The 16,866-nt window shown below is 48.4% G+C and overlaps 4 protein-coding genes across 4 annotated transcripts; 3 read left to right on the top strand and 1 right to left on the bottom strand.

Annotated features, from left to right (window-relative positions):
* Positions 1-570: 570 nt before the first annotated feature.
* On the bottom strand, positions 571-2,451 carry M430DRAFT_101206 (hypothetical protein; the record flags this gene model as incomplete). The annotated part of the gene is made up of 4 exons (XM_024860688.1): positions 571-1,307; positions 1,353-1,424; positions 1,478-2,047; positions 2,187-2,451. 4 exons carry the CDS (start codon positions 2,449-2,451, stop codon positions 571-573), a joined length of 1,644 nt encoding a protein of 547 aa, XP_024721309.1.
* A 6,224-nt stretch (positions 2,452-8,675) lies between these two features.
* On the top strand, positions 8,676-12,301 carry M430DRAFT_27130 (hypothetical protein; the record flags this gene model as incomplete). Its single annotated transcript, XM_024865529.1, has 3 exons — positions 8,676-10,614; positions 10,661-11,330; positions 11,380-12,301. The coding sequence occupies 3 exons, from the start codon at positions 8,676-8,678 to the stop codon at positions 12,299-12,301; spliced, it is 3,531 nt and encodes a 1,176-aa protein (XP_024721308.1).
* Positions 12,302-13,125: 824 nt separating this feature from the next.
* M430DRAFT_18219 (hypothetical protein) lies at positions 13,126-15,251 on the top strand (the record flags this gene model as incomplete). Its single annotated transcript, XM_024863819.1, has 7 exons — positions 13,126-13,204; positions 13,308-13,620; positions 13,672-13,850; positions 13,905-14,102; positions 14,152-14,581; positions 14,635-14,985; positions 15,071-15,251. The coding sequence occupies 7 exons, from the start codon at positions 13,126-13,128 to the stop codon at positions 15,249-15,251; spliced, it is 1,731 nt and encodes a 576-aa protein (XP_024721307.1).
* A 798-nt stretch (positions 15,252-16,049) lies between these two features.
* On the top strand, positions 16,050-16,831 carry M430DRAFT_275001 (hypothetical protein; the record flags this gene model as incomplete). The annotated part of the gene is made up of 3 exons (XM_024865634.1): positions 16,050-16,245; positions 16,624-16,647; positions 16,677-16,831. 3 exons carry the CDS (start codon positions 16,050-16,052, stop codon positions 16,829-16,831), a joined length of 375 nt encoding a protein of 124 aa, XP_024721306.1.
* Between the last annotated feature and the right edge of the window lie 35 nt (positions 16,832-16,866).

Genomic DNA, 16,866 nt, shown 5'->3' with positions numbered 1-16,866 from the left:
ATGGGCTGCGTGAAGATTATATAAGAGTATATATGTATGTATACCCCAAGCTACCTAGCACACGCTGTAATGTCAAGCTAGGTAGGTATATGTAGAATTCTTCTTCAGGGGGGAATAATGCCGAAGGTAGAGGATTAAGCGAGGAGAATGAAAAAGGGGGTGTTGTGTTACCTAGGAGAGCGAGATGTCAATATCACAGATGATTTTATATATATGCATTTTGGACGCAACGATCAACTTTAATTCGCGACGCAAAAGCGCTCCTGGCTTTCTGTATTTGTACAGTGTAATACTAATAGTACCAGCGTATCTAGTCAGGATATGCAGTAGCACGTGATGATATTGACGACCAAGCCGCCCGCCCTGCGGACCGTTCGTTCCATCAAGGAATGAATACCTGGGTATCGCACACAAATATATCATACACACACAGGACGCGTCCCCTTCCCTTCTACTCTCGGAACCTCAGGTGATTTCTATTCATCCACACATATACGGCCCGACATTCTTCCAGATCTCCGGGATGCGGTCGAGGAAGATCCACATTTCCCTAAGCAGCTGGCCATGTAGTCATGGTGCAGGGTCGAGGTCCGGCGCCGCGGGTTCCATACCCAGATCGCCGATATCCGTCACGATGCGCGCCGTGTTATTGCGCACAATCTCTTCGGAGATGAGGGTCATGCCGCGGTCGGCGAGGTTGATGATGCGCTGTAACTCCTTGAGGGCTTGCTCGTTGTGGTTCAGGAAGTAGCCATCGATGGAGTGCTTGTAGTGCGAGGTTGTGTTATGGTGGCGCTGGTAGGTCTCGACATCGTAGTCGTTGGCCCTTTTGCTTTGGAGAGAGGTTTCTGAATTTCGAGCGTCGGAGGCTCCTGAGAGAGGGTGATTGTGGGTGTCATAGCCATCATGGGATGTAGGAGCAATTATATTAGTTGTAGTAATATCGTCGTGACCAAGAACGGCCTCCACAAATCGCTGGTCAAATGATCTGTTCAGACCTGATGGATCAGGAAGATCGTATCTTGGGTGTGCCGACTGGGTGTCGGGATCGAAATCATCATATCCTAAACCGGTCGCCCTCAAGACATCCAATCTAAGGTTTTCCATATTTCTGAGGCTCTCAGCCAGCCAGAGAGCCTGCTCTGGCCTGGACTCGTCCGGATAGCCGATCCATAGTGGGGTATTGGCCTGCTCAGAGGAACCGAAGACCTTGAGATATACTTCATTTAGATAGACCTCTTTGAGTGTCTTTGAGTTATCTTCAATTAAACCAAGGAGCGAGCGAGGATTAATATCCACACGCTTGACTGCACTTGTTCAGCACATAATCTTCAATGGGTCGGGGCACTCACGTTCTAAGTAGCGCAGCGTTCGGGGTACGGGTTTTGGATCAATGTGATACGGTAGCGACCGCATCGACCAATCTGATGGATATTATCAGTATGTTGTTTGACTCATTAGGAGTGCCAGACCAAACCATTGAAGGCCATAGAATGTCGATGGAGCCGGACATTGATGTCTCTCTTTACATTCCAGCCAATTATGCATAAGCTCTCCAAATTCAAGGCTTTCCGAATCAGGAACCAAAGCTGTACGGTAAAAGTACCTTGCCGGTCGAGTCTCGCTTCCTGCCTCTTGAGGGACAGTACCAAATGCTTAAGTCCAGCAAAAGTGGCCAGAGCATTATTGAGATCAATGGGGTTATTGCAAATGCTACTGAGTGTAGTATCGCTGACGTGGTCTAATACCATCGTTTCGAGAGGCTTGTATTCGTCTGCCGGGCGGCCAGCAACACATGCGAACGTAGTGGCTAACAGAAGTGTAGCCGTTGAACTAGTCCGTCCTACAACCTGGAAGGGGAGGTTGAGCTTGAGCCGAGTCATATTTGGTGTAGCGGCCAACACGCGCTCTATAACCCTTCGGAAATCGGTCTCGTCGAATGTGTTCTCGTTCATGCAATACCGCCGGAGAGATAGGAGGAGAGGCCCCATTTCTGGGACTTTGACGATAATGCCATTGAAGACTTCCGTCAAACGGGTGATTTCGTCTGCCAGACAAAGAGGGTCAGTATAGGCGCAGGTCCTGGTGAGGGACGCAGGGAGCTTCAGAGATGATGGCCGCTGTCAATTCAGCTGTTCTTGAACGCAAATATCAAGGCCCAACCCAGTTAAGGGGTTCAAGCGTACCTTCATCCCTCACAACCATCATGTCCAGATACACGGCCTGACAAAGATTCCCCACGCTCTCCAAAGCCCTCATATCTGGGGTGGGCACAGCGCGCAAGAACTTTGAGAACTCCAGCTGGATGGTCTTGAAGATATACGGCTTCAGGGCGATGTCGAAGGCCTTGCAGACCAGGCGCAAGGGGAAGATGCTGTTCTTTTCGCATTCGCACATGCGCACATTCCAGAGGAGGATCAGTTCGATGAGCTCGCGCGGCAGAGAATCCATGGTGGACGAGCGCGCTCTGCGATGGGATAGTTCCATGGGGAAGGTCAGCAAGTTGAGGGGAGCTTGGAGTAGGAGATGTTGGGCCTAGCCGTAATGGGACTCGCCAACATGTCTGATAAGGAGCTGGGCGACAGCCTCAGGACACCACGATGGGGCTGAAATAAATGCTGACATAAGCTAGGGCTTATGTAAGAATCGGGCTAGACACGTGCCGGGCCTCCCAGTGGAAGAAGCTTGGAAAGCTGGAAGCATTCCAAGTTCCCGTCATTCTTCTGTCTGGGCATCTGTCATTGAAATTGAAAGAGACGGTTCCTTCCACTATACCTACTCTGAATGGTACCTCTTCGATAACCAAGTATCTCCCGTCTGTCGTGACGGCCCGGGGGATCCAAGGAACAATCTGAACTCACGTGATGTGAATATCCACCCCTCCCTCAACTTCTCGAGGAGGGAGGGAGCAGAGGGACTCTGTATGGCCACAGGACAGAGGAGGAAGAATAAGAACGACCACTCTTGTGCGCAGCTGGAGCCTGAGGCCTCGAAGAATTGAAGCGGCCTACGCGGTGCGCCCTACGGAGCATTCAACCGGTTTTGGGCTCGAGATCCCTAAAGTCTCAGTTATTAGTCGGCAAAGCATGGCAACACCGTCATTGCCGGGGGATACATGTACTGGCGTCTGACGGTCTGGGACTTTGGGTCGGGACCTCCGAAATGCCCGGAAAGCGGAAGAATTTTACGGAATATAGGGTCAGGCTACTGAATCAGGAAAACCCAGGGGTTCCGGGGCAACAAGGCTGGGACGGATTAGAGGGATTTTGCAGCTGGAGAATAGTTAATGCAGAGTTATAGTTAGTACACCCAAATTTGGCTTAGATCTAATTTTACCGGCATAACTTAACTACTCCTAAAAAATAGCTTTTGTAGGTAAAATAGTTATATGCGTAGTTATAGTTGATTAGGGCCTAGTGCCTGTTAGCCCTGTAGGACCCTTATCCCCTACCTACCTTCCCTACCCTTAAGCTCTTGTATATCGTCGCTAGCGAGGTGTTCTATAGCTCTTTCTTTTACACTATTAATATAGACGATCAAGACGTTCGTTAGTCCTAGTTTAGATCCTACTCTAGGTACGCGCAACAGACGTAACAGACGCTACCGCCGCTCTCTTCTATTCAAGAGGTAGTTCCTTCTACCTTAAAACCTCCTTAGTTAGTTCTGCCGTCTTTACAACCGCCGATACGCTACAAGAGAGGCGAAATACCTGCCGGGCTTCTAAACACGTAGGATCCGAATCTATAGAGGCGTAGAACTTAAGAGAGGGAGCGCGGTAGAGGTAGTAGCTTAGTATCAACGCGTAAGAGAAAGGCCCTTACTGTTAAGTTAACTAATCGTAGTGTTACTACCCGAATAGGCTCTAAAGAGCTCGAATTACGTACCTCTTAAATCAAACGCCTACCTAAACCTGATCCCTCTAACGAAGACGCTAATAACAGTAAGGGGGGCCGTAAGAAGCGTAGTACGTTAGTAATAGACAAAGAAAGGATTACCTTCGTTTAGGCCTGTATTAATCACAACAAGCTCTTTAAAGAGGGTAAACAGAAGGCGTTTTAGGGCGAAGTTTAGGCTTAAGTCTACTACGAAATAGGCAAAGTGTTGGCCTATCCTAATTAAGTAAGCTACCTTATGCTAAAAAAGCGTGCTATTTGTAAGAGAGCCGAACAGAGAGAGAGTAGTACCGTTTAAACTAACAGCGACTTCTACTAGAGGCTCGACGAGTAGTACGAGATCACGAATAGCGTTAAACAACAGGTAGAGCGCGAGGCGGCTAGATTAAGGAACTAACAAGAGGATAAGGAGGAGGCTAAGATCTAGCGCCGGGCTACTATAGTAGGATTAAACCGCGTAGAGGGGCCTATTTAGGATTTAGACAAAGAAGGCGACGCCTTAGCTAATATCGACGAATTTAACGATAAGGATCACGCTTAACGGGCTACTACTAAAGGGCTACTACGTCTACAAAAGAAGCAAAAGGCCTAGGCTATAACTATAAGGTTTAAAGGGGAGGATTAGGAGCCCGCGTAGATCGATCAGATCTGTTCTCTAATCAAAAGGAGCGCTACCCTTTTCCCTACTGTTGACCCTGTTAATCTTACTTGATTAGAGGCTATTAAACGGTAATTAGCACAGCTACAAGAGGATCACCAGGCCCTTAAGCAAGATTAAGTGGCCTTTTAATCTATATCCTATACGTTCTAAACTAACGTTAAGACGAATCAAAAGTAGGATAACAAAGTTGTGTAAGACAGGCATAACACCCTACTAACGGCAATAGCTACCTTAATAGGTGTTATACAGTTAACTTAACGTCTACAGGCCTCTTTCGAGCTACTTTCGGCCCTTATTACGCCTAATAATCGACAGGAGGCAAGGTACGCTATATATAAGGATACAAGGGATACAGGTAGTAGGCAACAAGGGGATAGTAGTAGCGGGGTAGAGGGCTCTTGGCGTGCTAGTATATAGGGTTTTAAGTTAGCGTTACAGGCGTTTAAATTAGTGTATATAGTGTTGCTTAGTAAGTAGGCAGTAAGGGAAGTAATCTATACTGTGTTTACTATATAAACGGCCGTTCTATACTTATTGTGTTGACCTAGGCTATAGAACCACGTACTATAGCGCTATAGGCGTTTAAAACTAAGTATATACCGTTACTCGTTATATAGGCAATAGGATAAGCAACTTAGACTGTATTTACTATACAAACAGCTGCTCTATTCTTCTTATATTAACTTAGGTCACAGTACTACGCGTTAAACAGCTAACAGCAGTAACTTATACTGTATTTACTATACAAACAGCTACTCTATTCTTCTCCTTATCTAAGTCTAGGACTAAACTAATCTAAATACTCTTCTATAGAGGGAGGCTTACATCTAAAGGAATTAGATACTTAATTACCCTTTAAACACGTTAATAGATTCGTTAATAGTACCGCTACTAGGTATATCTCCCTTACTAGCGAGCCCCTAATCTTAAGGTTATACCGATAGCCGTTAAATTACTAGTACTTTAACACTAATCTAAAGATCTGTTTGATCGAGATCTGTACTAACGCTATTATAGCGTTAAATCGTTCCTCTTTAGCTGTTATTCGATGCCTAACAGTACTCTTATATGCTCTTATTACGCCGTACGCGCTAACATACGCCGGATCCCTATATATATAGAACGGCACTTTACTAGGAAGATTAAATAGTGTTCAGAGCTTGTCTTTAATATCCGACTTATACCACATAGCCTAATCGCTAAGGGAGGCTTCGAACAGGCCTACGATTAAGGATATAAGGCCGTTAGGCGTAGTAATAGCTTAGAACTTTAGCCCGTAAGTCTTCTTATATCTAGTGTAATATAGGCGCTATAGAACAGTCCTAGGGCGGCAGATCGATCTAATCGTACTGTCTACAAAGCCCTATACCCTTCTAACCTTGCTCTCTTTAGTAATAGCCTTACTGTACGTTAGGATCCGCTCTTACGTTAACCTAAACTCGTCCTACTAAAGGAAGTACTCGAATCGATCGACTAGGTAGTAGATCGTATCGTTAAAAACAGACGAACACTAGGATCTTAAACGGCCGAATATACGCATCTCTATCTTATACCGGGTTAGGAAGGATAGGCGCTATAGAACAAGGCAAAAGGCCGTCTTAGTAAGAGGTTTATACCGGCGCCGCTACATAATAGTCTTAATAGCTAGGTATAAGAGGATCGTACAGATCTCTAACTTTAAGAACCGTATATATTTAATCGCCTTAAGTTCGTCGAATTCGTTAAGATCAAAGGGCCGGTTATAATACGGTACTAGGGTTCGATATTAAGAGATCAAGGGCCTGCCTCTAGCTAGTCGAGTGGCCTTAATAGTGCCGGTAGAGAGCTACTGTTTAAGGGTTCGAATACGCCGCTACCGTCAAAGATCATAGTGTAACAGAAGGAGTAATAAGACAGTAGTAGTAATATAGAGCCCTATATCAGGCGTGCTAGCGTAGTAAGTAAGGAGTCTACCTTAGATGTAGGAATAGCTTTACTAACACTAGTACAAAGGGCGTACAGATCAAACTAGGCTTAATACGGGTTTAAAGGGTTCTATAACTAAGCTTAAGCTCTGTTTTTCCTTTAGTTATATATAACTAAAAAATCGAGTGAGTTTGAGTTAAGTTATCGAGGTTTAGATCTACCGGCCCACTTAGTAGGAAAAGCTAACTAAATTCAGGTTATTCTATAACTAAATCCGCGCTACAAAATCCCTCTATTGGCAGAGACATGTCTCAAAAACCGGATCACGGATTTCAACGGGCAAGAGCGCGAGCGGGTAAGAGCTGCAGGATTGTTTTCGTGTTTGTATTTGATTGCCATTATACAGGAAGAACGAAAGAAGGTGGCAGGAAGAGTGGGCAGGGCGTAAGGTACCTGACAGAGCACCCGCGCCACAGCGAGAAGAGAGAAGAAAGAAGAAAAGGGAAAAAAAGGTACATAGGTACACATATGCTGTGCCTGTGCTATATATATGATGTGTGCATATGCTATATTTATAATTATGCCACGCCACAGGGACCAATGATAATGACTCGTGTTGCGTCACTGGCCCCATCGGTCCAGAGTCAAGACGGCCCCACGGCACTCGGCTGCGAGCGAGAGCGCGCTTTAAGAGAGGTGTGGCTGTAGAGGATATCGAGGTGGGGATTGCGAGAGAGAGGCTGCTTCGTCGAGGATGTTGTAAGGTAGATTGCGCGTAGATTGCGTGTAGATTGCATGTAGATTGCATGGATCCTCGCCCAGGTACAGTCCATGTACATGTACCGTCCATCCTGCAATAATAATGTGCGAATCTCCTCAATCTATATGTTGCAGAAAGTCGGCGTTGATGGTTACCTTATTATACAATAATACGGAGTACGACCGACCACCACCAGACCAAGTCCGTGTGGGCCGGGGATCGGCGCTGGCTGGGTATTGGCCGTCCGATCAACAAGAATTGGGATTGGGAATATTGATGGAGACATTATTGGAGATATGGGAGAGCAATAATTATGAGATTAATCGTCAAAAAATACCCATAAAAACACAAACAATCATAAAAGTCCAAGGGAGATAGATACCGCAGGAAGGCCCGTCGCCGTGATCAGCTAATCGTGCCATCATCCAACCTCCCCTCCCCCCCCGAGAGAGAGAGAGAGAGAGGATCATACACCGCAATATATACGCATCTCCACCCCCAATCACTCACGCTCAGCTGCCTTCAACCTTCCAACGCTGCCGCATGGACGACAACACGAGTAGACATCCATGATACGAGGCATTACGAGGCATTACGGGCCCGTTGAGTAAGAGCTCGGGCCTGGCTGCGACGCCATCTTCGGACGGTGCGGCGCTCCTTGGCCGTCTCAGCCAACGGCAAATATCAGAAACCTGCCCGCCCCAGCATAGCGCGCGCCGGGACACAGGTAGCCTCGCCCCAAGTCGTCAATAGAATGGCTTCGATCGTCCCAGGACCCCCCCGTCATCGTGATTCTCGCAGCTTTCCGTCTTCGTGCTGTGAATTCTTGAACTGCGGATCAACGCCCACAGGGCCCTCTTCTCCAGCCTCCGAGACCCCTCGAGCCGGGCGTACATGTACCCTACGAGTCTACGACAGGCCCCCGGTTCTTCTCTCGCTGTCCTCCCCCCCCCATCATCCTCGTCGCCGCATCGATTGACGATTGACTTCCTACATGCTACAACGCCCGGCTACACGAGCTCCGGCACCCCAACAGACATTCGTTTTTCGTCCCTCATCAAACTCGTCGTCCTGTCCTGCGTCTGTAATACCAACCCGGTCCTCCTCGACTTTCTTCTGAGAGGACCTGCTGCGCACCTCCCCACGTCGACCAGGAAAAGCAAGGAACGTACAGCCACCATCGTTTGCCTGAAACTGCTGCTGTCCGGGGGCACCTCTAATCCGTGATATACTTATTATATCCATTATTGCCCGCCCGCCCCCCCGAACCAGCCTCGTCCGGCCCTTCGTTATCCGGATCTCAATCGAAACGCTCGCTCTACTTCCAACTCAGCTGCTCTGCCGGTCAGGGAAGTCTGCTTCCTAATCTTATGAATAGTTAGATATTGTTCGTCGCGAATGCTTGCAATGCCCGCCTACTAGCTCCCCCGCCGTCTGCCTCGTAGCTACAACAGCTATGCATGGGCCCGTCTTGACGATGCCCGCTGCCCTCGACGCGAACTCGGCACTCCTTCGCTCGCACTCCTCTTCAGACCTTCCTGACCTCATCCGCGTGGACTACAAATCAAAGCCAGCACAGCATGACGATGGACTGCCGAGATCCGCGAGTTTCGGTGGCCTACCCATCCTCGAGAACCTCCCATATGGCTCAAAGGACCAGGTGCAGCGGATCGTCTCTGCACATGCTATGCCCAAACCTCCCGAAGAAGTCGATGAACCGAAGAGCCGGAAGGAAGGGAAGGGCACATTGGTGAAGGAGGAGAAGCCAAAGCTCGACCGAGTAGGGAGGAGAAAATCCTTTGTATCGGGACCCAAAGCTTGGATACAACGGGTAAGGGGATCTCCCGAAAGAAACCAACCCATCGAGGTGGTTGATACTGCCCCCGAGGTCATCCCACCCGTACCCGCACTTCCCAAACCTTACCGGGAAAAGCCCAAGAAGGTGTCAGAATCGTTTGCAACATTTGCCCGGAAGTCATGGATCAACACGTCAAGGTCACCATCCCCAAGGCGTGACAGGGAGAAAGAGACAGAGCAGGATGTGGAATCCGGAGATGCTTCGCAAGACGCTGCCAGTAGCGCACCGTCTTCCACTTCGACTTCCGCTTCGCCTTCTATCTCGACTTCTATCTCAACTTCCATTCCGTCTTCCGTTTCGAGCCAGTCCTTGGAGGCCCCTCCACAGATCGAAAAACCTGCTCCGGCCAAACTGTCCACCAGCCCTCCAAAAGCTTTCTCGCGGAGGACCTCGACCCTTCAGAAGATAAAACAAAGGCCACAAAGCGTGCTCATGAATTTCAGCACTTTCAATTCCGCCAATTCCTCCGCAAGCAGCTTGCCCACGAGCTCTACTGATCACCGATCCACCCCGAGAACCTCAATTGACAAAGTACCGCCGGTTCCGTCCCTCGACAAGCTCCAAAATCTCCATCCCGAGACACCTCGCAGGCGTGACGAGCTATGGTCGGCTTTCCGCTCACTGGAAAATGATTTCTCGAAATTCCAAGCTAAGTCCTGGTCCTTGAAAACCAATGTTGTCAGAGCATCACTCCTACCTTTCCTTCGAAATCATGCATCGCATCCTTCCAACAGGAATCTCCGCCCAGAAGACCTGGATAGGCGAGTCAAGATTTTAAACAAGTGGTGGTTGGGACTATTGGAGGTGCTTGATGGCAGACAGAATCAGGTAGTCTCGGGGGTGGATAGGCCGGTATTGCTTGAAGCCACCCTTGCAATTATGATGAGGCCTGAATGGCGGATGAGCCCATCTGCGTTTGCGCCATTATCTGAGCGGCCTCCAGACCACTTCAATGAACGTACTCCGCTACGAAATAAAAAGTCCAGTGGGTCATTAAGCTCATCGAGCTCTCAATTTCTGACTGATTCCATCTATCATAACATTCGGATCCTGTTTATCCAGAATTTGCTTGCACAGATGAGATTTGTAGTTGACAAGATGTCGTTGAGGCATGCCCCGGCAAGTCTTGTGACTTTCTGTGGGAAGGCCGCAGCGTATGCCTTCTTTTTTGTGCCTGGAGTGGCAGATATGTTGGTCAGACTATGGAGACCACAAGCCGACACGTTGAGACGGGCAGCGGACGAGCTCGGTTTGCCTAGGCGTGTCAACAAGCTTGACACTGATGACGTGGTTGCAACATTTCCATCTCATATCCAATCACTTGGCTGGACGTCTGCCAAATCGATGACGGCCCAATTGCAAAAGAAGCCGCCCTTCCCTGTTCTCGCAGGGAATGTCCCTTGGTCCGGCCCATGGGTTTCTAGATGGTGTGGAAGAGACAGTGATCTATTCTTTGTCTTTACCAAGCACTATCATATCCTCGCCGAGGAGTTCCTGCCGTCTGACCTACCCCTTTCGGCAAAAGCTCGCGCCCCAGGTAGTTACCCTTGGAAGAATATAAGAGGACCCGCTAACGATTGTAGGTTTCGTGCTTGTCCAGGCTCAACTTTTGACAGCATTGGATGGAACTATTCATCGGGCGCCTCCTCCTGAACCATTGCCCATCACTTTTGATGATGTTCTTGCAGGAGCAGATGCTTCGGCCGCGGCTCTCCCTCTACCTTCAAGTAATTCTGCACGACTGATGGCGGAGAATCGGTTGATTATGCTTCTGCGAGATTTCGTATCTGAGAAACCCTCTGATTATGAAGCGGCTCGGATGACATTCGCTGAATCTTTCGAGAAAGTAATGCAGGCGGCGGCTCGAAGAACCTCATTATTTGACCATAATGCGTGTTTTATCTTGTGCGATTTCATGGAAGAGGCTTTGTACATCTTCGTTCGTTTCCATCTTTCCCGTCCCTTGGCATCCGATTTTGTCGATTGGTACTTTTGGCTGGAGGTCTGCAAGAAAATGCTCGAGAGCCAGAACAGCATGTCCGAAATTCGACTCTTCTCGTTCCTTTATGGGACGTGGGGTGTCCTCACGAGCAATGAGCGTCGAAAAGAGGTTGTATGCTTGGACTGGTTGTTAACAGAAGAGAGTTTTGGCCGGTTCTTCAACCACTGGTGTCCGATGGTCAGGGCTTATTACATGCGCCTCTTGTGCTGGCGGCTGTGTCGGGATGATGGAGAGCCGACTGAGCTTGATACGTATGTTAGCTACCTTTTTCACCGACGTTCAATTGCTAATTGTATGCAGTAAAATCTTCAGCGCTGTTGCTGCACGTCTGCAATCAAACTGGGCGCAGTATCTGTTCTTAAAACAAGCTGCTGAAGAGGATTATACCCTTCCTCCTTCGACTGTACCATGTCACCCCGCCCCTGGCCGCCGCCTTCTCATCATCCGTAATGACAATCTACCTCCCGCATCAAGTCTCTTTCTCGGTTTCGACGGCGTCACGACAGCGTCCTTGAAAGGTACGACCAAATCCAACGCATATAAGCGCCTTTCCACTCCGGCGTCTCTTTCCAATCTCGAATCGACTGATAGCTTTGCGTCGAAACTAACAAGCGATGCACCGACTACACCAACCAAAAGAAGGTGGGCATTTATGGGCAAGATTCGCCCTGGCAGCTCCGCCTCGGACACCGCAAGCCCGCCAAGAGGCTCTGGCCCAGCCAAGACGCTCGAAGAAGCTCGAAGGGAAATGGCCCTCTCACGCACAGGACACGCCAAGAACCCAAGCTCCGACAGCGAAACCCCGCCATCCACCTCGAACCATCGTGCCTACTCGTTCAAATTCAGCTTGGAATGGGCGCAAAATTTTGAGAGAGCCCAAAATGTTTCATGGGAACAGTCAAATGCACCAGGAGCGGGATACAATATCGGTCATGAACGTCAGCTATCTGCACCCAAATTACCAGCGCCTGCACAGTCATGTCTCGAAGCTCAGGTGCCAGGAGTCAGCATGGATGTGCTGCCCATGGATCCGGGACAGGGAGGATCGGGTAGCGAGGGCGTTGCCAGAGCGAAGTATGCAGGACGTGCTCTAGCGGAGTGGGCAATCATTGTAGGGGAGTGTAATAATTTCGTTCAGAGGAGACGGGCAGAGGGTGTGCCAGGGCTGAGATGGGTTGAGGTTCCCACGTTGGGGGTGGAAGGATTCAGACGGTTCAACTAAGATTTATCGTACTCGTTTTAATGTGGAAAAGGGAGAGGAGTACTTTTTCAAGATTCATGGAAGAAGCATGGTTTGACGGTTTGGAGATACGACTGCATAGCACTGGCGCAAGGTTTTAACATTTTCGTCCCTGAAATATGGGAATGGGGGCCAGGAAACATAGAAGCATAGAAGGATAGAGGCATGATTGGGGCTTTCCGGCGAGGCATTCATTTTGGATTGATGGATAGTGTACATTTTGAGGAGATCTACGTTCATATGGAGATGGGGAGATGAGCTTTTAATGCCATGATGAGAAGATACGCTCTTTGATAAAGAAATATATACATACATACATGCCTCTTCACAAGCATAAGGTACTCTGTATTTTATATTACCCTACATGAGGTGATTCGTTCCGCTCAACACCATCCCCACATTTTCCATCATACTCCCGCCGCTCTAGAGTGCACCAGCCACATGCCACTATTCCGCCAAGGCGGCGCGATAGTGGCGGGGATATCGCATGGTGCACTGTGGCTGAAGGTGATCATGACATCACCATCTTGGTGGTTTCTCCGCATTTGCAGTGTAAACAGAACAGACCAAGAAGCAAAATACTCGACGTCACCAAGTAATCATACGCAAGAGACTCTCCTTACTTCTTGCGTCAAACCACTTCACTTCACCATCCTCATCAAACATCAATTTCCTCCATCCTGTTGCTGCTACTTGAAAGAACAGCATCAGCAATCATTTACGTTCTGGAGATATATCTGAATCTCGGTGATTGAGATAATACTGAATACTAGAGTTAAAGAAAGAGCCGAGCGGCATCAAGCACCATGAAACTTTTTTCCCAGCTCCTGGTGCTGGGCCTTGCGGCTGAAGGAGCACTTGCGAGTAACTGGTTCAGCAAGGCTGGTAAATTCTCTCTCTCTCGTTCTCAGTTCCCGGGATATCCTCATTCTTCTCCATCACGCATACAATATTTTATTCTTCTACCCAGCTAACATCTCCGCGTCAGTCTATAACAAATGGCACGAAACGGAGCTAGAGCGCTGGCTCTCAGACCATAATGTCCCCTACCCCACACCCGCAGATCGCAAGGATCTTGAAAACCTGGTCAAGAACAATTGGCAATCGAAGGCTGTTTACCCATACCATGAGTGGGATACACATCAGCTTCATTCTTTCTTGAAGCAGAAAGGTGTTGAGACAAAGGATGCGGCTGCTGCGAACCACAATCATTTGCTTGAGCAGGTTAAGGCTCATTGGTATGACACGGAAGAAAAGGCTGAGCAGGCATGGGCCAATGTCAAAGACTGGATCTTTGACACGTGAGTTATTGTCGATAACGTCTCAAGGGAGTTTTACTGACGACTTGGCAGCTGGTCGGATTCACAACTCAAGGCTTTTGCTGATAGACATGGCATCCCTGTACCGCAACCACGCAAGCGTGACACTGTTCTTCAGCACCTTCGGTCCAGCTATGAGAATATTGCAAAGAAAGCTGCCGATGCAGCTAGCTACCCTGGAGACTGGCTTTACGAGACGTGGTCTGAATCTGGTGAGTTACCACGCTACAAATGCTTGCTTTTTGATGGCTAATCTCCTGCTTTAGAGCTCAAAGAATGGCTTGATACCCACGGAGTTCCAGTACCGCAACCAACCAGCAGGGACAAGCTTATCGCCAGCGTCCGCCGCAATTCTCGTATCGCCAGCCTAAGACTGGCTGACATGAAAGCTTCAGCGTCCAAATCTGCTGCAGACACCATCGAGACACTCAGTGATGCTCTTCTCGATTCTTGGTCTGATTCACGTGAGATCCCTTCTCCACCACCTATCTTACAATACTAAATGGCAAACAGAACTCAAGGAGTGGGCCGACAAGAATGGAATCAAGGTCCCCCAAGGTAGCAAGCGCAATGAGCTGATCGCTATCGCACGCAAGCACCGCGCTCAGTTGGTTGGGGATAACGTCTCTTACTCTGCGAAGAGTGCTGCCTCCAAGGCTTCTGCATCAGGAGAATCTGCTTTTGGAGCAGCTACCTCTTCTGCTGGCAACGCGTACGCACGTGCTACTGATGATGCGCAATTAAAGGCCGAGGATGCGTTCAACCGTGCCATCTCAGCCTGGTCTGACTCAAGACTGAAGGCATTCCTTGATTCACGCGGTGTTCCAGTACCACAGTCAGGGAAGAGGGACGAGTTGATAGCTGCGGTGAGGCTGAACAAGCATAAAGCCGAGACTGGATGGACGGCCTGGACATTTGATACATGGACCATTGATAATCTCAAGTATGATCACCCGCTTTCTCTCTTGTCGTGAGGAATTGTATTAATGGTTTTAGGGCTTACCTTGCCTCCACTGGCAACAAGGCTGCCGAGGAATTGAGCAAGAAATCCAGCGCTACCCGCGAACAACTTGTCTCTGCCGCCCAGGACGCTTACAATTCTGCGTCTGCCACCGGTGGTAATGCATTTGCATCCGTAACCTCCTATCTAGCCAAGCAGACCGACGCCGCGAAAGATTCCGTCTTCGACACCTGGTCCGAATCGGAACTCAAGAACTATCTTGATTCTTACGGCTTCCAAGTCCCTCAGGGCTCAACCAAGAATGAATTGATTGCCTGGGCGCGGAATCAGAGAAACTGGTTTAAATATGGGACTACAACGCCCCAAGGAACCTTATGGGTTAAATTGTACGTTTTCCTTTTCTTTTTCCCTGCCACCTGTGGGATGTTAGAGTTAGGGAAATGCATTGATGCTGATGATATGATTTCACAGACGAAACGGAGCTCAATGGGTCATGGACCAACTCTCCATCGGTGCAGCAGCAGGCCGCAAGCAAGCCAACTATCAAGCTGAAAAGGCCGCGGATAGAGTCAAGGAGGGCGCAACGTATGCGAAGCATCGCGCGGAGGAGGCAGCCCAGAAGGCGAGTGATAGGGCCAAGGAAGAGTTGTAGGGCAGCGCATGACAGAGTGGGGGATGTTTCATGAAGGGGGAGAAAGAAAAAGTGGGGGGGGGAATGCACGAAAGTGTGCTCGTTGTTGAACGTGTATGCTGTTAATTTGGAAAGGGCAGAAAAGGGCGGGTATGGCGTAGGATAACAATGCGTGATGAATAGGAATAGTACAGCGAAGAATAAATATTATCGGATGTTGCATAGTGAAAGATGATCACTTGAACCTCGACTCTCCGCTGAGGCTATCCAAACCTTTCTTTCAAGAGAAAACCGAGAAATGCAGGCTACGAATGGTGGGAGTCTCCCAGTAATAGCTTCGCTATAATTAGGATGATCTATTTCTTTTCAGGGGATGAGTCAGTGGAGGGGGGGTTTTTTACTTGGTATTTGCTCTGCGAAGGGGGGAAGTAAAAAAAAGGGGGGGATCATGTCCTAAGCGAGGATGTACCTACTAGGTTAAGAAGGGAAAATCCAAAGAACAACAACTCTTCACCAAGCTTACTTACCCATTCCTAAATTTAACTATACAGGTATATTTAATAGTCATTGTAGCAAAATGGGAGTTACCTTAAATTTCGGTAGTAGGTACAGTTAGTACTGCACAGTATCCTCAGTCGAAATGCGAATTCGTTAGAGAAGTGCCCAGCAAGGTAAACAGGTACTTATATATATAAACCTTTCAATCACTCACATTTTCTCTCAAAACCCAGCATTCCACTTCACTTGCTATACTCTACTCGCTCGCTCGTCTTGCATTCCGGTCTACTTTACAAAACTCCAAACCCCAAAATTCCAAACATGGCATCACTCTACGATCCATCAAATCTCTACATTTTCCACATAATCAGCACCCCCAAATCGCCCCTCGACGCATTTCTCTTCCTCTTCTCCATCATCATAATCTACCAAATCCTCTCATCCCTCGGTCCAAATCCGATACGAGAAAAAAGCTGGCCGTTCCTCTTCCTTCTGATCCCGCTTTTGGTATTTTTTGGTACGCTACCTTGGGGTAGAAGAATGCCGTTGTTAAATCTTGGGGTGTTGGGAATCTATATTGTTTGCTTTTTTGGGTATTTGGAGAGTTTGGAGGGTGGTGAGGAGGAGGAGGTGGATTGGGGGGATGGGGAAGGGGGAGGGGAGAGGAGGGGGGAGTTGTTGGTTGTTTGAATTGGTGGGAAAGTGGAAAGGGGTGGATGAGTCGACATACGATATCAAAAAGTCTTCATCACGGACCGATATCCTTCATCATCAACCGCCACTATTTATCAGGAGCGCTTACGAGCCCAGAATGCATTAAGGAGAAGTAAGAGATGAACCCTCCTACTCCGTGTTGTTCAAGTTATTTGCTGATATCTTGTGTTACCGTCTACAGGCCGTCCTCTCCAGATTTTTTCTCGTAAGAGCGCCTGTGCCGCCGTATTCAAGCTATAACATATAGCAAGGAGGTCGCTTCAAGTTATGAAGGATGTGTTGAAGATCCTTTATCAACGTTGCCCGTTGTCCAGGGAGACTCCGAGGGCAGGCATCTCGAAGAGGAGAGGAAGAAGGAAACAGGAGGAGGGAATAAATCCAAAGGATAGTGGCTAATAGACAAAGCTTCTGAAAGCGGGTGCTA

This window comes from Amorphotheca resinae (assembly GCF_003019875.1).
Source record: "Amorphotheca resinae ATCC 22711 unplaced genomic scaffold M430scaffold_5, whole genome shotgun sequence".
In the NCBI taxonomy this organism is placed as follows: Eukaryota; Fungi; Ascomycota; class Leotiomycetes; order Helotiales; family Amorphothecaceae; genus Amorphotheca; species Amorphotheca resinae.
This window is presented reverse-complemented; position numbering and strand designations above follow the sequence as displayed.